This window comes from Aspergillus affinis (genome assembly GCF_023601865.1).
Source record: "Aspergillus affinis strain CMG 70 chromosome Unknown NODE_149_length_78915_cov_91_513572, whole genome shotgun sequence".
Lineage (NCBI taxonomy): Eukaryota > Fungi > Ascomycota > Eurotiomycetes > Eurotiales > Aspergillaceae > Aspergillus > Aspergillus affinis.
Genome location: NW_026515930.1, coordinates 1 through 18566, shown reverse-complemented (window position 1 = coordinate 18566; position 18566 = coordinate 1). Strand labels below are relative to the sequence as shown.

General features: G+C 51.3%; 7 protein-coding genes across 7 annotated transcripts; 4 read left to right on the top strand and 3 right to left on the bottom strand.

Annotated features, from left to right (window-relative positions):
* Positions 1 to 1018: 1018 nt before the first annotated feature.
* Positions 1019 to 2426, bottom strand: KD926_002262 (tyrosinase family protein; the record flags this gene model as incomplete). Its single annotated transcript, XM_053094080.1, has 5 exons — positions 1019 to 1282; positions 1347 to 1614; positions 1675 to 1940; positions 1999 to 2161; positions 2245 to 2426. The coding sequence occupies 5 exons, from the start codon at positions 2424 to 2426 to the stop codon at positions 1019 to 1021; spliced, it is 1143 nt and encodes a 380-aa protein (XP_052951102.1).
* A 2362-nt stretch (positions 2427 to 4788) lies between these two features.
* Positions 4789 to 7959, top strand: KD926_002261 (uncharacterized protein; the record flags this gene model as incomplete). The annotated part of the gene is made up of 11 exons (XM_053094079.1): positions 4789 to 4971; positions 5038 to 5269; positions 5317 to 5629; positions 5679 to 5747; positions 5809 to 5835; positions 5894 to 6222; positions 6810 to 6884; positions 6938 to 7033; positions 7093 to 7363; positions 7524 to 7663; positions 7742 to 7959. 11 exons carry the CDS (start codon positions 4789 to 4791, stop codon positions 7957 to 7959), a joined length of 1953 nt encoding a protein of 650 aa, XP_052951101.1.
* A 179-nt stretch (positions 7960 to 8138) lies between these two features.
* Positions 8139 to 8530, bottom strand: KD926_002260 (uncharacterized protein; the record flags this gene model as incomplete). Its single annotated transcript, XM_053094078.1, has 2 exons — positions 8139 to 8349; positions 8403 to 8530. 2 exons carry the CDS (start codon positions 8528 to 8530, stop codon positions 8139 to 8141), a joined length of 339 nt encoding a protein of 112 aa, XP_052951100.1.
* A 683-nt stretch (positions 8531 to 9213) lies between these two features.
* KD926_002259 (uncharacterized protein) lies at positions 9214 to 11050 on the top strand (the record flags this gene model as incomplete). Its single annotated transcript, XM_053094077.1, has 6 exons — positions 9214 to 9314; positions 9369 to 9567; positions 9617 to 9926; positions 9977 to 10271; positions 10341 to 10652; positions 10915 to 11050. The coding sequence occupies 6 exons, from the start codon at positions 9214 to 9216 to the stop codon at positions 11048 to 11050; spliced, it is 1353 nt and encodes a 450-aa protein (XP_052951099.1).
* A 211-nt stretch (positions 11051 to 11261) lies between these two features.
* On the bottom strand, positions 11262 to 11853 carry KD926_002258 (uncharacterized protein; the record flags this gene model as incomplete). The annotated part of the gene is made up of 2 exons (XM_053094076.1): positions 11262 to 11545; positions 11676 to 11853. 2 exons carry the CDS (start codon positions 11851 to 11853, stop codon positions 11262 to 11264), a joined length of 462 nt encoding a protein of 153 aa, XP_052951098.1.
* Positions 11854 to 15342: 3489 nt separating this feature from the next.
* Positions 15343 to 16871, top strand: KD926_002257 (uncharacterized protein; the record flags this gene model as incomplete). The annotated part of the gene is made up of 4 exons (XM_053094075.1): positions 15343 to 15541; positions 15612 to 15921; positions 16318 to 16529; positions 16615 to 16871. The coding sequence occupies 4 exons, from the start codon at positions 15343 to 15345 to the stop codon at positions 16869 to 16871; spliced, it is 978 nt and encodes a 325-aa protein (XP_052951097.1).
* Positions 16872 to 17084: 213 nt separating this feature from the next.
* Positions 17085 to 18566, top strand: KD926_002256 (uncharacterized protein; the record flags this gene model as incomplete). Its single annotated transcript, XM_053094074.1, has 4 exons — positions 17085 to 17140; positions 17921 to 18039; positions 18090 to 18283; positions 18339 to 18391. Coding segments are annotated over 4 exons (422 nt in total), but the record flags the coding sequence as incomplete, so codon positions are not given.

Here is an 18566-nt window from a genome sequence, read left to right as displayed (position 1 = left end):
ACTATCCTTCCGCGCCGGACTGGAGTTTTGGCGGCAATCGCGAGTTTTCGGCAGCGTCCAGTTGCCGGTGTAGGAGTGTCCTGGGGATCCTGGGTACCTATACTTCCGATGGCAGGTTCTGGTCGGCGAGAAGGCAGGTGGACGGGGTTTGTCACTGGCTGCGTCCTGCGACATTCCGTATAGGTAAGGTGTGGTGTGTTGTATATGATATGTGTCAGGCATATACGTACGGCGATGATATGACGACGGTCTATAGATCGAATTCATCGTAGTCAACTCAATTCGGACTCCTCTCGAGCCACGGGAAGATAGTGAACATTCGGTCCAGTTCTGACGTGACGGACTGTCAATCATGGTAGGCATTCATGCGTTGGTTCTCATGTCTGGTAGACCTGGTCTCGGTGCTAGTAGAGTAAGGCGATCAGACCGAGCGAGATGTGTCGATGGTGTCGATGGTGGGAGAAGGAACTGGTTTTGCTTCTCGAAATGATGAACTTATGATGAACTTGATGAATGTTTATGCGGAGGATGACTCAGCCTTGTGCGGACTTCCCAATCAGGTTAGCTTACTGGCTGACCTGTTAAGGATGCCTGAATCTACAGGTGTCATTCTGCGCCCGGAGAAAAGAGTCCAAGAAAGGAATAACATCAACAACAACAACATAAAAGCATAGATATCGAAGACAAGATCACTAGGTTGACCTGATTAGGGTCTGCTATCTTTACAACACGGGCCATTCAACATTTCTACACATCTAGAAGCTGTTGTCCATCGATGTTCACGATATATATCGGGGTTGAGTAGATTCCGTCGACGTGTCCCCATTGCACATAAGTTGGGAGATACATATTAAATTACCTGCTTCTGCGAGTACAATGACATATCTAGTAATATTAAATACCATTTGAATAGCTTCTATAATATTATCCATGAATATTAAAATGTCTATCTATAAGTCCGCTCCCTCGAGCATACAAATGTACATATTGAACCAGACATTACACAACCCCCTATAATCTACAGGTACACATAGCAGAAAGGACCACCGGTCGTATCCAGTAGCTCTCGAATAGTCCGGCGAGGCGCCAGCGTGGGCATATCAACGACGGTGTCCAGCGTAGTGTCGTTGCCGGTGGGATCGCCGAAGCCCGGCAGGATCGAGGGACCCTTGACCACGTACGTGCGGTTGCGAGGGTCCAAGTTCTGCCAGGTCCAGAAAACACGATCAATAGCCGAGTGGTGCAGGTAGAAGGCAGGGTCACCGGGAGAGGTGTAGAGATCCTGTGCGATGGTCAGCATTCTCCGTCATGTTGGAGGGTCAGAAGCGTGGGAGAGGGAAACGTACACCACCCGGGTCGCCACCGATGGTGTAGTGACCGCCGCTGTGGATACCGACGTAGCCGGTAGCAGCATCGCCCTGCAGGCGGTTCTGGAAGGTCCAGATGTTGTCGTGGTCCAGGATCAGGTCGCTGATGATCTCCGTCGTGGTCCAGTTGGCCGAGTACTTGGAGATGTCGCGACGCAGACAGCGCGGGTTGTAGTTCAGACCGGTGCCGTTCTGACCCTTGGTGACGTTCAGACTGGGAAGAACAGGGCCCAGGTTGACCGTGAAGCTGGTATTGTTAGCGCCATCGGTCCATGGGGATTGGTGAACGCAGGCAGGAAGGACATACTTCTTGAAGGGGCCCTCTTTCACGCAGCCGCCGCCGTTGGCGGGAGGCAGGGTCAGACCCTGGAGCACCTGGGGACCGTTGTGAGGCACGTAGGCGCCGTCACCCGACATGCTGGTGTCGGAGCCGTCGAAGATGGGCGAGTTCAACGGGTCGGCGGCGTACTTGTTCCAGGCCCAGTAAGGCTGCGAGCCCTTGTAGCCACATTCCTCCCGCAGCGCGCGCTCGTAGGCCCAGGTGAAGTACCGATGCCAGGTGAGGAAGTTACCCTGATTGATCTAAATTAGTGGAGGCGACGGGACACGGACGAAGGGCAAGGGAACCCACCGTCATGTGAATGTACATGGTCTGGTTGATATGCACCGCCACGAAGTCATCGAACCGCGTGCGAGCCCCCGGAGCAAAGTCGGGATCGGACTGCGACGGCTTGGAGATGAGGCACTGCACCGCTTCAATGTACTTGCGACGCTCGTGCTTGCTCAACGAACCCCTGCAGAAAGGGCTGCATTAGCTTCGGCTCGTAAAATCCCGGGGCTAGGGAGAGCGAGGATGAAAATTTCCGGAAGCCCTCACCATTCCCTGCGCACGGTGGCGGTCAGAGGCGTGCAGCTGAGACTGGCCTCTGGGTTGGAGAAGTGATACGACACCTGGTTAACCAGGGCCTTACCGGCCAGGAAATCCCACTTGTCGATGAGCGAGGCAGTCGCCGGCGAGAGAGCCGCCAGCGCAGACGCGACGAGGACGCTGAAACGCATACTGGGTCGGATCCTCCACGAGGATGAAACACAACCGCAGGAAGACAGACGAAAAAAAGGAAAGCAAGGGGAGAGACGGGAAAAGGAACTGATCGCCAGACAAGAAAAGGAGGAAGGGGGAGGGAAAGGAAACAGTGGTTCGAGTCAGCTTTTATGAGAGCAGAGCAACTCCGGACCCGACTACAAAAGAATGGCCATCGATCCGGTCTGGCCGTTAAGCAAAAATATAACTACAAACTAGTACAGTAGTAGGGACTGTTGACTGACTACTCTAGCTAGCACGAGGCGAAATCCCCACCCAATGGCGGAGAAATGGGAGATTAGGAGGTATCAAATCATCAAGCGGACTGCTGCTGCGCAGGATTAAGTTCAACAGAGAGAGAGAGAGAGAGAGAGAGAGCACCGTTAAGCCCGGCATGCGAAAGGCCAGGGCTACAGACGTCTAGCACTCTAGCGTCCACTGCAAGGGTCGGAATTCGGCAATATCTCCAGGCGAAGCCCTAATTCTGGATTGTTCGGATCCTGTGGGACGCCGGCGGTCATTAGCATCTCGCCAGCGATACTATTCAGCCTAATGACTCTAGCTAGGCGAGCAGAGCTAGGGCTCCGGGCTTCGGCGACGCAACCATCTCCTGATTCCTTCTACGTGTCCATGCGCCCAAGGAGAGAACACGCTCCAGCGGATCGAGTACGATCCTGATCTGAAGCACGATGAACTGGTGGAGGGTGGAAAGCCCCCCTTATATCTGATGATCTGAAATTCCTCCCCAAAGGAAGGGGACGATCGCTCTTCCCATCCTGACGATCAGCGCGGGAATTGGGGACCCTGTTGGTCACGGACGTGAAGGATCAGTCCATGATAGTAATGATATCCACGGGCGGAGGGAAAAACCGCGCAACCATGACTCGGCCGGTGAAGTCGACGCTGCCAGATCAATTGCATAAAAATAAGATATTAACCGCAATATCGAAATGCACAAGAGCCACCCGCGTGCACGATTGGGGTAAAGATGCCCAGCCTCGAGGGTTACATTGCCAGCATTCCTCCGAAACACCCACCAGTAGCTTGGGCGAATTGTCCTCCACTCCTAGGCCCTTCTAGCCTGTTAGCACCAGGCAATCTCGGATGGACACCGCACCGCCGACGCTAATGTTCGACCCTGGATCGTCTGCGGATCCGATGGCTTCGAGGGATGGCCGGCCAACAATAACAATCCGCGGACCGGGTCCACTATCGCCACTAGTGCTGGGCTTGCCCGGGGCTAAATGTTTATTTCCCACTCTAACACGCCTTCCCCGTCGCCAGTGGCTGTCCGTCGTCGGCGGACAGGGCATAATTGGCCGCGGAACAGGGGGGTGGACCTGCTACAGACTCCTACCAGGCCACCGTCTCCTTCCGAGTCCACCCTGGGCCGCAACCTTCCAGCAAAGGTTGTTTGGATGGAGTTGGACGGTGATGTCCGATCGCCCGCCGTGATTCTCATGGTCATGGCAGACTCCAGGCTCAGAGTCCAAGTCTGGACTTGTCTCCGCAGGACGAGGTCGGGGACAGTCGGTGGCCTGTCCAGGGACCGATTGATTGGCCTTGATTGGCCACCGAGATTAGTGAACCAATTCGCAATATCAATGGCATTGGTCCCGCTCTTGGCTCTCGCAATGGCGCCAGACACGGATGCAGGCCTAGATTAAAAGACCGGCCTTCATTTCCTTGTCCTGCCGAGGATTCCGTACACAATAATGTTCTGAGTAAGTGCTTTCCTGCCGGCACAGAGACACCAGACAATAAGAATCATAAACAATGGGACCGGAAAATCCGGACCCCTGCTAGATCGGGTTTCAGATGTGGATAGCACGCCAACATCCCTGCACACAGCAGCCTCTAATATCCTCGCGCCGGCATTTCGGCCGTGTTAGGCCTCGTGGCGGACCTTTTGCCATTAATCCCCAATAACCTTCCATGCCTCGCTGTTAAGAATCCTGCGGGCCAGATCCAATCCTTGTCCGCCGAGACGGCACCATGGATGCGCCCACGAGTAATTCAAATGATTCCTCTCAGGCAAATTCAGAAAATTCGGATATCATACGCCCACCGGAGTAGGAAACCTGGGAGAACTCCGTGGGTAATTCACTAGAGTAGTCAGTGGCAGCAGTGTTTCCGGGATTGCTGCCCCCCCCTGGACCTCCCTCGTATTGAGTTCATGCTAAACACATTGTTATTGTTAAGCCATGGCGTAGTTGGTTTTTCCCTGTCGCTTCCTTCATGGAACCTTCTATTTTCTTTTGCAGGATGGTGGCATGATATATCACATTAATTCCGACCTTCCATGCAGGATCCATCCGTGAACGATTGATTTCTTGCACGATGGCGACGATTGCCCTTGCGGCACGCGAGACGCCCACTGAGGGCAGTCGAGCCCCCCATATCCTCTCCATTGTGGGTGCGCTGACCGGTCTGGCGGCATTGTTGGTCTTCTTGCGTTGTTACGTGCGTCTGTTCATACTGCGCAAATTCCACCTGGAGGACGGGTTTATGATTGCATCCTTAGTGAGTCCATACCTATTCCTGCTCGCAATCTGATCGCTGTGAATAAGCGCTAATCCCGAAAGCAAGGCCTGCGCATTTGGTCTCCTGGGCTGCTTCATTGGGGAGACTCATCATGGTGTCGGTAGCTGGTCGAAGGACATCAGTCCGGCAGATTCGGAGAAGTTGAACGAGTACATGTTCTACCACGCCATCGTGATTGTGCTTGGTATTAGTTTGGTGAAGATCTCGATCGGATTCTTCTTGTTGCGTTTTACCTCGCAGAACAAAATCCTGAAGTGGTTCATCATTGGCACCCTGGGTATGTCGTCTCCCTCACACTTGCTCTTCTCTCAACTGACCCGACAGTCTTTCTGGCTTTATTCACTATTGCCTGTATCTTGGCACTGGTCTTCCAATGCTGGCCTGTTGAGGCCGCATGGGACGTCGAGTTAAAGAAGACGGGGAGATGTTACTCGATCGACACGTACCTGCGCATTGGACAGTTCAACAGTGGTATGATTCGTTTCCACTGTATGCCACTTCCAGAGACTGACTGCTCAGCCATCAACATCATCACCGACTTCATTTTTGCCACCCTGCCGGTGTTTATGTTTGCCCAGATTCAAGTCAACAAACGAACAAAGCTCTCGCTCATGGGTATTTTGAGTCTGGGATATTTGTATGCGATGCCCATGTTATGCCCCCTTCCAGGACTAACAATCATCCAGCGCCTGTGCTGCGGCAATTGTCAAAACCGTCCTTCAAAGTCGGGTGTTTGGCGACACTGAATCCTACCGGTATGTCTAAATCGATCCTCGCATTCCGCTTGAGGGATCCCGCTAAACTTCCGGAACGCAGTGAGAGTCAGTATCTCATTTGGAACTTGTATGTCTTTTCCTCGAGTATCTTTTCCCATGTTCCGTGCACCTAACATAACCCCAAGTGTCGAGCTCGCCGTCGGTATCATCGCCGCCTCCTTCCCTACCATCAAGCCTCTCGTGAAGTCCTTCATCGGTAGCACCATGAGCCTGACCAGTGGCCACCGCACCGGCAAACGCACCGCCCACGGCTACGGATATCGCAACCAGGCCTCGGGTTACGCGATGCACTCGATGTCGCGCAGTCGGCCGGACGGAGAGGATCAGAAATATGCCGTCCAGATCGCATCGGTGGCCGACCGAACATCGGGATCGAGCGAGGAGAATCTGACAAAGCCCAGCGGACCGTCGTTTCCGCCACACATCATGCAGACGACGGAGGTGACGGTGCAGAGTGAGGAGGCCGATATGGGCGGCCGGATGGGACCAAAGTGGACGGTCGACGATCGAATATAAGCCTCTCAGAGCATCGCGTGACATGATGGAACTGTATGATAACCTTATGGGTCTAGATGGGCTAAGGAGGCGACGGAGTTGGTGTTGTCACTGGGTTGCTTTTAGGACATTCAGTTTGTATCCAGCGTCACTGTACATAGATATGATAGTACATACATGCATAATTCATGAGATGCACATCACGACCCTTCGGAACTCCACTTGCACATACTCCATATACCTATAGCCGATCTGTCGGGAACCAGATTCCGAGTCGCTGTAGATACTGGATATAGAACCCAACCCCAAGATCGATGACGGAGCAACGGCCGATGCAACCCAGGAATTATGTCTCTCTTAAATGTCGCCGTCGTCAGATACGGATTCTCTGCCAAAACCTTTCATCTGCCCTTCATCCCCCACAAACCCGGGTTTCGTCTCCACGCCATTGTGCAACGGACCCCCCGAAGCGACGATGATCCGCAGAAGGACCTCCCTGGCGTTCGAGTATATCGGGATGCCTACGGCGCGATTCAGGATGAACAGGTCGCCTGGTGATCACATCCACCAACGACACTCACTTCCCCTTGAGTCGTGAGGCCTTGGAGAGGGGAAAGCACGGTGCGCCTCCTTCTCGCCATGGATTGCAACGGCTTGGAACTGACCGAGTGTAGTGATCGTGGAAAAGCCGTTCACGGTCAGCCATGCAGAAGCCGTAGAACTGGTCGACTTCGCGACGAAGGAAAACAAACAGCTTGCTGTCTACCACAGTGATTGACCCCCCGTTCCCGACCGATCCTTTAGCATCAGCACTAACACCATCCCATAGATAGACGGTGGGACTCCGATCATCTGACGGCGCGTGGCCTGCTGAACGGCCCCCACCGACCGCTTGGGCGCATCGTCCGCTTCCGATCGCATTTTGATTGTTCTCCAATTTCCCGCACGGCGACCGAGGCGAAGGGATGGAGACTGACGACGGGAGTCCCCGGGGCTGGGATGTTATTTGATCTGGGAAGTCACTTAATCGATCAGGCAGTGGTGCTCTTTGGGAGGGACTCCAGCGAGTGTGACGGCCGTGTTGCTGGACGAGGCGAATGGTAGAGATGTTCGGGAGGAAGGCTTCATGGATGATGGATTCATGATCATCCTGTAATTCAATGCAGGATTGACTGGTAAGTCACCCCGTTGTTGTATTCCGTGGCGTTCATCGACTCATTTCGCATCAGTTGAGTTGCACGCGACCCAATACTCAGTGAGTGATCGACAGAAACAGTTTGAGATTCTTGGAACTCAGGGCCGCTGGATCAAACATGGGATCGACTGTCAGGAGGAACAGCTACAAGCGGGGATTTATCCGGGAAACGAAGACTACGGCGTGGAGAGGCCAGAGAATCGTGGTAAGTAAATGATTCATCCGAGGGAGGAAGCAATCTGGAGATCCCTCGGTATAGCTCGAAACTGCTAATGTGGGACAGGTCTGCTGCAAGTCGCCCAGCCCGAGTCGGGTGTGAGGACTACGTCGTGGGAGGCAGAAAGGGGAGGATATCATCATTTCTATCAGAATGTGCATGAAGCCATTACAGGCCGAGCTGAGTTGGCCGTGCAGCCCAGGGATGCAGCTTTGGTGATGCATCTGATTGAACTATGTCGGCGGAGTGCCGAGCTAAGACAAACGGTGACGGTCGATCTCTAGCGAAAAGGCTCTACCTATAGTCCAGATAAGATGAATGCTCGAATATGAGATCCCTCGTTCGAAACCCATCGCCCATGTCGATCTTTATGTTGGACCAGCATTCGATTCCCATGCGTTGAGCGCAACGATGAACGGGTTCGTCGGGCCGTCAGTCTTTCGTGCGTGGCTTCAATCATCATTCATTGTTCAACCGTAGGATGCCAATTCCCACGGAAGCCCCATGCAAGCATGGGCCGATGTCCCTGATCTCCGGGGTCTGCTTCCATCGGGGTTCTCGACAACGCAATGATTCGTTCGCATCGCGCAATCGCGAAGAATGTGGGCCGCTTGGTTCTCTGCGTTGGGGAGCTTCCAAGCTTTGGCTTCACTTCGGCACGATCGTAGTCGTAACTATACAGGTCAGTATCTGCTCTTGATGTTTCGTCCCGATGAAGTCAAGAAACTGGCTATTCTCGGCGCCGGTCCTGCAGGCGCAATTGCGGTGGGTGCCTTTGATCAGGACCTCGAGGGCTTTGATGTCATTCCCATGTTTGAGCCCAGAGATAAACTTGATCTGACGACGAGTGAACATAGGATCAAAGATGATGAAAGTCTCCTTCTCTGATCGACTTCGATGCCCTGGCAGCCCGCACAGCAGATCAGCCCCTGGATGTCCGAGATGCGCTCTCTCCCGGCCAGCCTCTCGGTCTTGCCAGCATCGGTTCACTGAGAACCATGGATATCGAAGATGAGTGGAGTACAGAACAACTATGGAACGCGCTGAGACGCAGGAGAGAAGGTAGATTCTACTGAGTAACTTGAGATCCCATCGTAGATGGGCCAAGAAATTTGCAGCCAGTCATCAACGTAGATTTAACCCGTGGAAGAGTGCAAATGAAATGGCTCAAAAGGCCCTGGGCTGCGTGAAGAAAAATATGCAGACCAAGCTATAAATTTCATTGGCGATTGTCATCTGAATGCCGGATGGTATTATGAATCTCGTGTCCATTTGGAATGAAATAATGACTGCCACCCAAGACTTTAGCAGTTAGTACGCTATATGGGCATCTATCACGCCATCGAGGCACGGGGTTGTGAGACCCCTGTGCCAATCCTTTCAAATCCCGGGCCTATTCCTGGGGTATACCTGCCTGGCGTGTATTTATCCAGCTGGACACCTATTTTCCGTTCCCCTTGCTGTTGGGGCTTTTACTGCCTTTCACATGCGAGAAGGACATTTTATTTTCAAAGTATCGTCTCATTCTGCCGATCAAAATGTTGACAGTTGAGCCAAAAAGCGATCTCGAATATTCGGATGGCCCGAGATCTCCCAGCAGCGCATGGACTGCGACGGATGAGCGTCAAGCCCGACGAAAGTAGGCTCTCCTTCTAACATAGCTCTCTGAACCTTCTGGGTCTGATTCGTTTAGGGTTGATCTCTCTGTCCTACCCTTGCTTTTCTTAGGCATGACCGTATTCCAGTTGGATCGCATGAACGTCGCTAGCGCCCTCACTGGAGGCTTTGGCGAGGACATCAAGGTCAACCAGAATACCATCAATCTGGGAAACCAGCTAATGTTTCTGGGAATCATTGTGCTGGAGATCCCCTCTAATATCCTACTGCAGCGAGTAAGACCTACCTCACTCTTCCTCGTTGGAACCGGTTGACACGGTCTAGATCGGCCCTGAGAAATGGATGCCTGCTCAGGTGCTGGCTTTCGGGATCATCGCCATCTTTCAGGTGTTTCTCAAGAACAGAAATGGCTTTTTAGTTATTCGTGCTATTCTCGGTCTCGCGGAGGCTGGGTATATCCCCGGGTCGGTCTACATTCTCTCGACCTGGTATATTGGGCCGGAATTGGCTAAGAGAGTGGCCATTCTATTCTTTGGCATGTTTGGTGGGAATGCGATCTCCCCATTGCTGGGGGCGGGTATCCTAAGACTCGATGGAAGACATGGTCTGAAGGGCTGGCAATGGATCTTTTTAGGTATACGCTTTAAGTCTCACTATTGGGGGGAAAGGCTAAGCATTCAACAGTTGAGGGCTTGATGACGATTGTGTCCGCGATTCTTTTGGTTGTATTCCTCCCACGCAGTCCCGAGAGACCAAAGCCGTTCCTCATCCAACGAGGTATCGTCGCCTTCTCGGAGCAGGACAAGGAGGTTCTCATGGCGAGGATGCCCAAGAATGCAGAGACTCGGCGAAGAACTCTCCCCCCGTCTCTTATCGTCAAGACGCTACTCAACTACCGGCGCTGGCCACACTTTCTATCCACGGCCTGTGTCTTCTCCACGTGGAGTCCACTCACAACCTATACTCCATCGATCATGATGTAGCCTTACCCCCAGTATTCTTCCCCGGGATACTTAGGTTATTCAGACTAACATAGGATGTCAACCAGGGCTCTAGGTTTCAATCGCATTCAAGCAAATGCTCTCAGTGCGATCGGCGCATTCATGACCCTGCCTCTTGTCTTCTTCTTCGCCTGGCTCAGCGACAAGACGGCCAGACGGGGAATCGTTGTTATCACGGCAATATCGTGCTATCTTATTGTATTGATTGTTGCACGATGCGCCCTCCCCTCTGTCGGCAAATGGAGTCGATTTGGCTTGTGGACGGTGGTTAATGCATTTGCCGTGGGGTACCATCCTATCCATAATACCTGGGTGCAGGTCAATTGTCAGGATGCCGGGGAGAGGAATGTTTCAATTGCGTGAGTTACTTCTGGTCTCTTTGGCAGAGAAATGCTGGTTTATGTCATGCTAAAATCACTTTTGTCAGGATGTGTAAGTATTGTTGTTGAGGGAATTTCTGTCAATCCGAGCCATGACTGATATTGAACGACAGGGGTGATGAGTGCAATTGCTGGGCTTATGGCTGGAACGCAGATCTTTCGCGCTGATGATGCCCCAAAGTGAGCATCATCGTGGCATCTCTCGAAAGAATGATAGCTAACAACGGTGATCGTAATATAGTTATCTTCGAGGCCTCAGCATTATGATCGCCCTTGTGGCATCGGGGCTCCTACTGGCTTTAACGCAAGAAATCACCTATCTATTCCTCAACGGTCCCGCACGAAAACGGGGTGAGAAGGTGATCTACGTGCCTTGAAGATAGAACAAGAAAGAGGAATTTCGCTCCTCTCATAGCGAATCAGATTTGTGGAGAGCCAGGTTTCGAAGGTCTTCATTGTCAAGAAATATGAATTGGCACTGACTAACGATCGCAGATGCGAAGAGAAATAGCCACAATAGCTGAATCACAAAAGAGAATCTGGTATCAGACGCCAAATTGAGTCTGTCCAGACGGCATTAAACAAAATTCAAGCTTCCTCGGGCTCATCCTTGACGTTTCCCAAGACCTCATCGTCTTTGATTTCAATCTTCAGGGGTAGTTCATCCACCTCGGTGTCGCTACCATCTTCCTCAGCGGCTTTGCCTTTTCCCGTGCCCGTATTCTTTTTAGTAGGGGTCTTAGGAGTCGAGGCAGCCTTGCGCTTGCGGGGGGTCGAGCTCGGAGTGGTCTTAGGGGTGGTAGAGAAATCGACGGATTCCATCTGGCGACGAAGGCGAACGAGACGGTTTTCGATGGCGCACGGAGTACAGTCTGTCTGGGTTAGCCCTTTCAATACATCAGCTACACAAGCGACAGGAGCTAGAGATGGCGGAGGATTTGAGGATGAAGATGAAGAGTAAAGACGCGACACGAGAGAACAGAGCAAGAGAGCAGTACATACCAGAGCCCATGTACTTGGCCAAAGCCTCGTAATCAAGCTTCATCTTCAGCGGTTTGAACTGAGCTAAGACTCCAAGAAAGAGCTGTATGATTTTCGATTCCACGTCAGTCAAAACTTCAAAAACGATGGGTGGGGGAGTGACCTTAGCATCAGAATCAGCGTTCCAGGTCATAGGCATTTTGATGGATAGTTGACAGATAGTTGATAGACAGTTGATAGACAGTTGATAGACAGTTGATAGATAGTTGATAGATAGTTGATAGATAGTTGATAGATAGTTGATAGATAGTTGATAGATAGTTGATAGGTGGTTGATAGTGTTGGAATCAGTAATGAGATTTTGATGATAGAAGATTGTGAGTGGGAAGAGAAAGATGGGGAGATGAAAATGGAGAGAAGAGGGTGGATGGAGGGTGAAGAGGACAGGTGACAGATCAATAATAACAAAGAGCAAATGACTGCTGGTGCCAGCATTGCGCGAGTCACTTGTTGTTGTGCAGACGATGTCGTTGCATATACAAAGATCAGTGGAGATCTCCGTTCTTTTCCCTCACTTGTCTCTTATTATTCTTTCTGATCTTTCACACTGATATATTGAGCATATCACTATCTTTAAATCCTCATCGATGGCAAGATGTTTCTCTCAATGACCTCCTATCAGGTGTCCTACCCCAACCCCGGTAGCGTTCTCGACACCATCAGCATACGCCCATCTTGCAGGGTTGCTGTTAGTACCACATTCTATCTTCCCTCATCATTCAAAGAGGGCTTTACCAAGATTAGGATGTACAATGAGTCCCGGTTGGAAGGGGTCAATGCTTCTCCTTCTCATCCAGTCAATGATTCTATCCCAACTGAGACATTGATGTCGGCTTTGATCCAGTCCAAAAGGTATTGCCTGTCTTTTATTCCTCGTCAGCGGACATCACTCGCTCCCAACAGTGCTCGAAGCTTACTCGTAACTCATCGCATTGGAAATACTGTGAGATCCGCGTTGCACTTTACTGCTTTCAACAAATATCCCAGGCAATGTGCTGCCTTGTATAAGCGAAAAATGCTGATTGTTATATGACAGGACAACCCATCTCCGTGCGCCCGCAGCTCTTCTTTGTCTTCTTCGCTCCGATTCCCATAGAAATAATCGAAATGAAGAAGTCGATGGGTGTACTTGATGCAATGAATCGAGTGGAACACGGCGACGGATGCGTAATATCCCGATCCGTCGCTTAATTGGACCAGGCCGGGATTATCACGATCATTTTCGCCTATTTCATCTGCGGCGATCCGAATGTTCTGGTCTGTTCCGAGCTGAGGCCCTCCTCGTAGCTAGTAAGGGTTAGGATATGACTTACATTGAATGATCTCCTCCCACGCTGCATCTGACTCGGGCGATGGTGGTCCCATTGCTACACTATCGACGTCGTCGAGGCTCACTGTAGTCAAACCGTCGGTGTCCAAAACTCTAGCTTCCTAGGCGATGCTGTCTTTCAATGGAGCTAAGAAGAGGCTCTATTAGCCATTTGTGCAGGATTAAATATTGAGATCGTTACTCGGAATCAGATCGGGTCCGTGGACGCCATAGGAGCATCGCCTGCTGCCAGGTCAGAACAGTAAAATTGCGGCCACCAGGTTCAAGAATACCAAGGATGAATGCATGCACAGCGCTCTCCAGTTGCGCCGAAGAAACTGCTTTCGATATCTTGACGCACTCTCTTGCTCTGTTGAGGTTGCATCCCCTTCGATATCACGACAAGAAGATGTCCCGTTGCTTCGTGATCCTGGTCCAGACGAGAGTATCTGGCCACCTCGTTGAGACGCATCGTGGCTCTATGTCGAAATCGAGATTAACGAGTCAGACCGGGTGTTTTCTATTCTCGCTGCGATACTTCCTATTACGACTTCCATGAAGAGGACTTCACTTTTTACAACGTCAGGCTGCCCGCTCTTCCTGTTTTGTTGCTACGAATGGTCGGGTCATGATGACCGCAGCATGAGAGAAATACCCGCGCTGAAGGCATCATCTCGTCACCCGGTGCAAAGTACAGCAAAACTCAAAAAGCTTTCCGATCGCATGTTCCATGGCTCGCTAAATTAGGCTCTTGACGAGATGATGCACCATTTACTTACCTGGGTCTAGATCAACTCCGTGAGCCATGGTGTCGCCCGGCTTATCTCAGGTACATGCGTAGTTATCGTATAATCTTGGGGCAAGAATTTCTTAAGACATGTCATGTTTAGCTTTCAGTAGTGGCATGATTCTACTCTGATTAGTGGTAATCGCTGCCAGGTCTTATGTATTTATATCCCGTTTCCAGTCAAGACTGCTGGTGCTTCTTGAATCAATCCCACACATTCAATTCTCCCTCGGTCTTCGAGTCTTCCTCCACCGCTAGTCCAAGAAAATTTCCATTTTGATCACCATGCATTTCCGAGATATTATTGCTCTGACCACTCTTTTGCTGATCGGTGGCTCTGCGATGCCTCTAAACAGCACTCAGGGTCTCAACAGCACTAAAGGTCTGTGCTCTGCTGCCCCAATATCTGTATTACAGGGATGTACGCCCGTGTATCTAGATTTGTTGGCTAAACATAGCTCCTATAGAGCTTGGAAAGATCCACGCCAGCAGCAACACCAGTGTGATTCACACTGCAAAGTTTAGTAAGAAGAACGAGAGCGACCAAGCCTATAGAGGGCTAGTTACTGCGCCTAAGAAACGCGACGAAAATGTTGAAAGCGATCAAGCTTATCGAGGATTGATTATTAGCATTGCGTGATGGCTTGCGTAGCCAATTATTGAAGGTCAGCAGGATCAATAGTCCTGGGAGTGGAAACTAGCTCGCCACGAGGCGTTCAATTTGATTGTTGGGGAAATGCCGATCCATATTTGGCGGCAGCTGATGGGGGCTGCCTGAGGAACATGCTGGTGAAAGATCAGGCGTATCGTTATCATACGATCAATACTTATCTAGATCTTTTCGACTTAAACCGTGTTTTCGTGCAACTTGAATTCTAAAACGCTTCTTGGAAACCACGACAGTAGGATGTCAAAAAATATATCTCTACCTTCAACACTTCACTTACATGTATTTTACTTCGAAACTAGCCAAAGAAACCAAACGTAATTGTATTTATCGGGTAGAGGATCAGTATAGGGGCTTGGTGGTCACCGCAACAGAGCATTGGACTTCACGTTCCTGTCTGCCTTAGGCCCGGTCAGCTGCCCGTGAATGGGAGCAGGACGAGCATAACGAGCATAACAAGCATAACGTGCATAACAGGCATAGGATGATGAGTCATTATGCATGCCGTGGGACCGGCTCCATGGGGCAGGTTGCCCCATTGGGCATTACCCAAACGGGCGAAAACGCTCCGGTCGGCGAGCCAATCATGTGACGGAGGCCCTGCCTTTCCATCAGTCTTGAATCCTCCATCTGCCTTCTTCCTTCTTCTATCTTCAACTTCCCCACCTTCTCAATCCCCTTCCCCATTCCGGATCTACGACTGCTAAATGACGTCTCTGCAGAAGCCGTCGACGGTTAATGACCAAAACGCGGGGAACGCCGATGCTGATGTCGATACTCAATCGTCCGTTGAAGGATCTTATAAGTTTGAGTTGTGTGGAAAGCAATTGGCCTCCCAAACTTCTTGGCAAGCCAGAATCAACAAATGACGCGCCCAGCTGATATCGAGAAACCCAATGACCAGGCCTTTGCAGCCCATGATGAGTATGCCAGCGATCATGCCCTGGCTGTTTTGATAGCTCCGGTGCGACATGACAATGGGCAGCTACGCGACATTACTAAGTTATCGTACGTGTTTGGGGTGGCTTTGTTGGCCTCTTTTGGCGGCTTTTCATTTGGTTATGGTAAGTACGACGCGTTCTGCTGTCGCGGGTGATATGTTAACCTGTCGGCTTTCTCGCCCCCTAGACTAAGGCGTCATCTCGATCATTCTGGCCATGACCCAATTCCGGCAATACTACCCCCAGATCCACCCCGATAGTCCCGACTATGGCTTTCACGTTGGCTTCATGACCGCAATGCCCGAGCTGGGTGCTTTCGTCGGCTGCCTTTTCTTCCCGTCTGTGGCGGATCGGATATCACGGAAATGGGGGCTGACGGTCGCCACCGTATTCTTTGTGGTAGGTGCGATTATCCAGACAGCGGCGTTGAATTACGATGCTCTGGTTGCGGGAAGGTTTATTGGAGGAATCGGCGTGGGTACTCTTGCCATGGAAGCTCCTCTGTATATCTCAATTCGCACCTCCAGCTTGGCGAGGATCTCTATTAGTCCTGGAGTCTATCAGCATCGTGGTGGGGGCTGTTGTGGCATACTGGATCACCTATGGAACCAGGTACATACTCATCTGTAGCACATGGCTTCCAGTCAGAGGTGCGATTCCAGAGGGAAATACTCTTGCTAGAGTATCCAGACTATACATCTAGGCCATTAATCGCCGGAATCCGACAGTGGATCGGGCTTTTTCTACGAAATACTTCCGTCGTACCCTAATAACATTAGCGATTCCCCTTTTCCAGCAGGTATGTCAACTCCCTCAAAAGTGGCTGTACTACCGGTTGACCGTACCACAGTTCTCGGGAATTAATGCATTTGTGTACTATGCACCCACACTTTTCGAAGCTTTGGGCCAGAGAGCGACATGTCTCTCATCCTGTCGGGCATGGTAAATGTTTGTCAATTGATTGGGGGAATCCCGATTGCCGTGTTTCTCGACCGCGTTGGCCGCAGAAGGCTGGCAGTCCTGGGCGGGGTGATTATGGCCATTCTGCATCTCGTGATGGCAGAACTGATGGGCAAGTTCGGTGGTGACTGGCCATCCCATCAGGCCGTCGGTTGGTTTTGTGTGGCGTTAATTTGTATTCACCCCTGCGAAAGAAATTCATTACCATGGCTCGCTGACAAAAAAAAAACCGGCAGACTTGTATGTCCTATCATATTCCATGTCTTATGGACCTCTTGCCTGGGTCCTGACAGCCGAGGTTTTCCCGAGCTCCAAGCGTGCGAAGCGGGTCGGAGCTGCGACGGCCATGATTTGGCTGTCCAAATTCATAATCGGGGTTGTCGTTCCCGAGATGCTGATCAAACTGGGCTGGGGCAACTATCTCTTTTTTGGAATGGTCTGCCTTGGAGCGGCCGTATTTTCGTATATCTTTGTTCCCGAGACATCCAATTAGTCACTAGAGCAAGTGGCCGAGCTCTTTGGAGACAACACACGGGGCTGAGCGTGACCTGCATTGTAGGATCGCGCGAGAGGTGTTACATGATCCGACAGGCAATGGTATGGCCCCATCCGGCAAGTCGAACCAGAGTGGGATCGTAAACTAGATACATCAGGCACCACTTGCCTGTTTCACTGTTCTCCGACGTCAGTCAATTCAAGCATCCCAATGACCATGTCTACCCCGTTCAAGTTCAAGTTTGCCGCCGCTAAAGCGCCTGATTTGTAAGTCCGGTTCCGCCTGTCGATCCCTATGCTCGGACGGGCTTTCTTTAGGGCAACCCCTCTTTGGAACTGCCGAGTTCCGTCTCCGGTTGTAAAGTGACTCATGAAGGTTTGTCAAGATGTGTAGGCCAGAAGGCCCGAGGGGGTCTGAGGTGGAGAACCATGGCTTGTTTCCCCGGCTGAACGCCCGGAACCTTGAGTGCCTGACAAGTGACAAGACCGGCTTCTAATAGCAGGCTGTGAGCCAAGGCTGTGGCATGATACGCTACTCAAGAACGCGACTGTCATCTGCCCCGTGCAAGCAACGTAATTCGAGATGAGTAGGGTGGGGCCTGGTCCATCTGGAATTGCTTCAGCATGGCTTAAAGCGGGGTTCTTGAGCGACATAGGACCATTTTCTGCGCATAGTCCGGAGTACAGGTTAGGGGGTGCTTTGCCGACATGCCCCCTTTCCCCGGATTTGGGCGTGTGGGGTTTTGCGGAGTGTCGCTGATGAGAACGTGGGGGCAAAGAACCCAATGTGGGGATTCCTCAGGGAATCGGTTCTACGTCGTATGCTGGACATTCAATACTTCCCCTCACAACTCTAGACATTCCTTCCGTCATCTCAACTGAATATGCCGATGTTTCCCCGGTGTGAAATGTTGCACTCGACCCATGACGAAGTTGGACAGCAGCGTCATTGCTGCCAATCCAAGCGCGTCGGTTCAAACATAAATAGCCGGCGAAGGCCAGGGACAGAGAATAGGTTAGTGCACAGTGTTTGCGAAAGATGCGCAGTATCGCCGGTTTTGTAGTCCTTCTTGGGGTGGCATCCCTCTCTCATGCTGCCCCGGCACAGTCAAACATCACCAGTGACGCCTATTTCTATGGACAGTCTCCTCCCGTTTACCCCTCTCGTGAGTGCTTTCTTCCCTGGTCTGCTTTGCCAGCTAACCGATACGTACAGCTGAGGGCTCTGGCACTGGATCGTGGGCTTCTGCCTACGATAAGGCGAAAAAGCTTGTCGCCCAACTCACTCCCGAAGAGAAAGTCAACTTGACGGCCGGTGTGAGCCCAAACAATGGTTGTTCCGGAGCCATTGCGCCGATTCCTCGCTTGAACTTTCCTGGCTTCTGCGTCTCCGATGCGGGAAATGGCCTGGTATGTGCTGGACCATGCCATCAAAACCACAGGTCAACTAACCTCGCGCCCACAGCGCGGCACAGACTACGTAAACGCGTGGTCTAGCGGTATACATGACGGTGCAAGGTTGGTTCTCAATAAAAAGGACCCTTTTTTTTTTTTTTTTTTTTTTTTTTTTTTTTTTTTTTTTTGGGGGGGAGAAGAGATCATGGTAGGGGTGTGGGTTAGGTGGGGCGGGGGAAACAAAAAACGGAAGGGGGGAAAAAAAAAGATGGGTTTTTTAACAATCACCAATGGATAA